Source organism: Lotus japonicus, chromosome 1 (genome assembly GCF_012489685.1).
Source record: "Lotus japonicus ecotype B-129 chromosome 1, LjGifu_v1.2".
Lineage (NCBI taxonomy): Eukaryota > Viridiplantae > Streptophyta > Magnoliopsida > Fabales > Fabaceae > Lotus > Lotus japonicus.
In genome coordinates, this window is record NC_080041.1 from 9,755,123 (window position 1) to 9,756,253 (window position 1,131).

The 1,131-nt window shown below is 43.9% G+C and overlaps 1 protein-coding gene across 1 annotated transcript; it reads left to right on the forward strand.

Annotated features, from left to right (window-relative positions):
* The first annotated feature begins 288 nt into the window (after positions 1–288).
* Positions 289–1,131, forward strand: LOC130719213 (uncharacterized). Its single transcript, XM_057569870.1, has one exon. The coding sequence runs from the start codon at positions 289–291 to the stop codon at positions 1,129–1,131; it is 843 nt and encodes a 280-aa protein (XP_057425853.1).

Here is a 1,131-nt window from a genome sequence, read left to right on the forward strand (position 1 = left end):
CTAGCTGGCGGAGACGCTCATTGTCCTTTGGAGGTCGATTATGCTTGATCAAGAGCGTTCTCTCAGCTATCCCCCTCTATTACATCTCTATGTTTCGTATGCCATGTGGAGTCATTAAGAGATGTAAAGGTCTCATGAGATCTTTCTTATGGGGGGGGGGTGGAGGGTGAGAAGAAAATTGCTTGGGTAGGGTGGGATAAGGTATGTAGACCAATTGAAGAGGGTGGTTTAGGGGTGAGAGAGTTGGGTAGTTTTAACAAGGCTTTGCTTGGAAAATGGAGGTGGAGGATGGACACAGAGAGCAATACTTTCTGGTGTAGGTTGCTGCGTGCAAAATATGAAAATGGTATTTCTATGAGGAAATCTTCCAACTGGTGGAAGGATCTCCATCTTTTATGCTTTGGCAGTAGGGAGGGAAAATGGTATGAAGAGGGTGCTCATCGTAAGGTAGGGGACGGGGGTGATATTAATTTCTGGTATGAAAAATGGATTGGGGATGCCTCTTTGTGCTGTTTGTTTAGGCCACTTTACCAAGTTTCTGCCCAGCAGAATCACAAAGTGAAGGACATGGGCGTATGGAGTGCAGCAGGGTGGTCTTGGAATTTTTGTTGGGTTTCCCCTTTGAACATGGAACAGGAACGACTTCTTGTGGATCTACAACAGCTGATATGTAATTTTGTTCCCAAACTAGGTTGTCCTGATTCTTGGAAGTGGGTACCAGACCAATTTGGAATATACTCAGTAAAATCTGCTTATATGCTTTTATCTGGGAGTGTTCCTGTTCAAGGGGATAATATGTTCAGGTTGTTGTGGTCTCTCAAAGCTCCATCGAATGCGATTGCATTAGCTTGGAAGGTGTTGATTAACAGGATCCAAACAAAGGTGAACTTGAATCGTAGGGGTATTGTCTTAAATAGCGCATGTCCTCTATGCTCAACATCTGATGAGAGTACTGATCATCTTTTCTTCTCCTGTCCAATTGTGTGGAAGGTTTGGTCGAAGATTTCAGCGTGGTTTAGCGTCTTTTCAGTCCTCCCAGCAGACAGTTCTGGTCACTTTCTGCAACATTTGGGAATATTGGGATCTTTAAAGATTAGAAAAGGGGTTGGGTTGTGTAGCTTGCTGTTATAG

Excerpts from the sequence above, each read along its gene's own strand:
- LOC130719213 (XM_057569870.1), top strand. The coding sequence starts at position 289 with ATGGACACAGAGAGCAATACTTTCTGGTGTAGGTTGCTGCGTGCAAAA.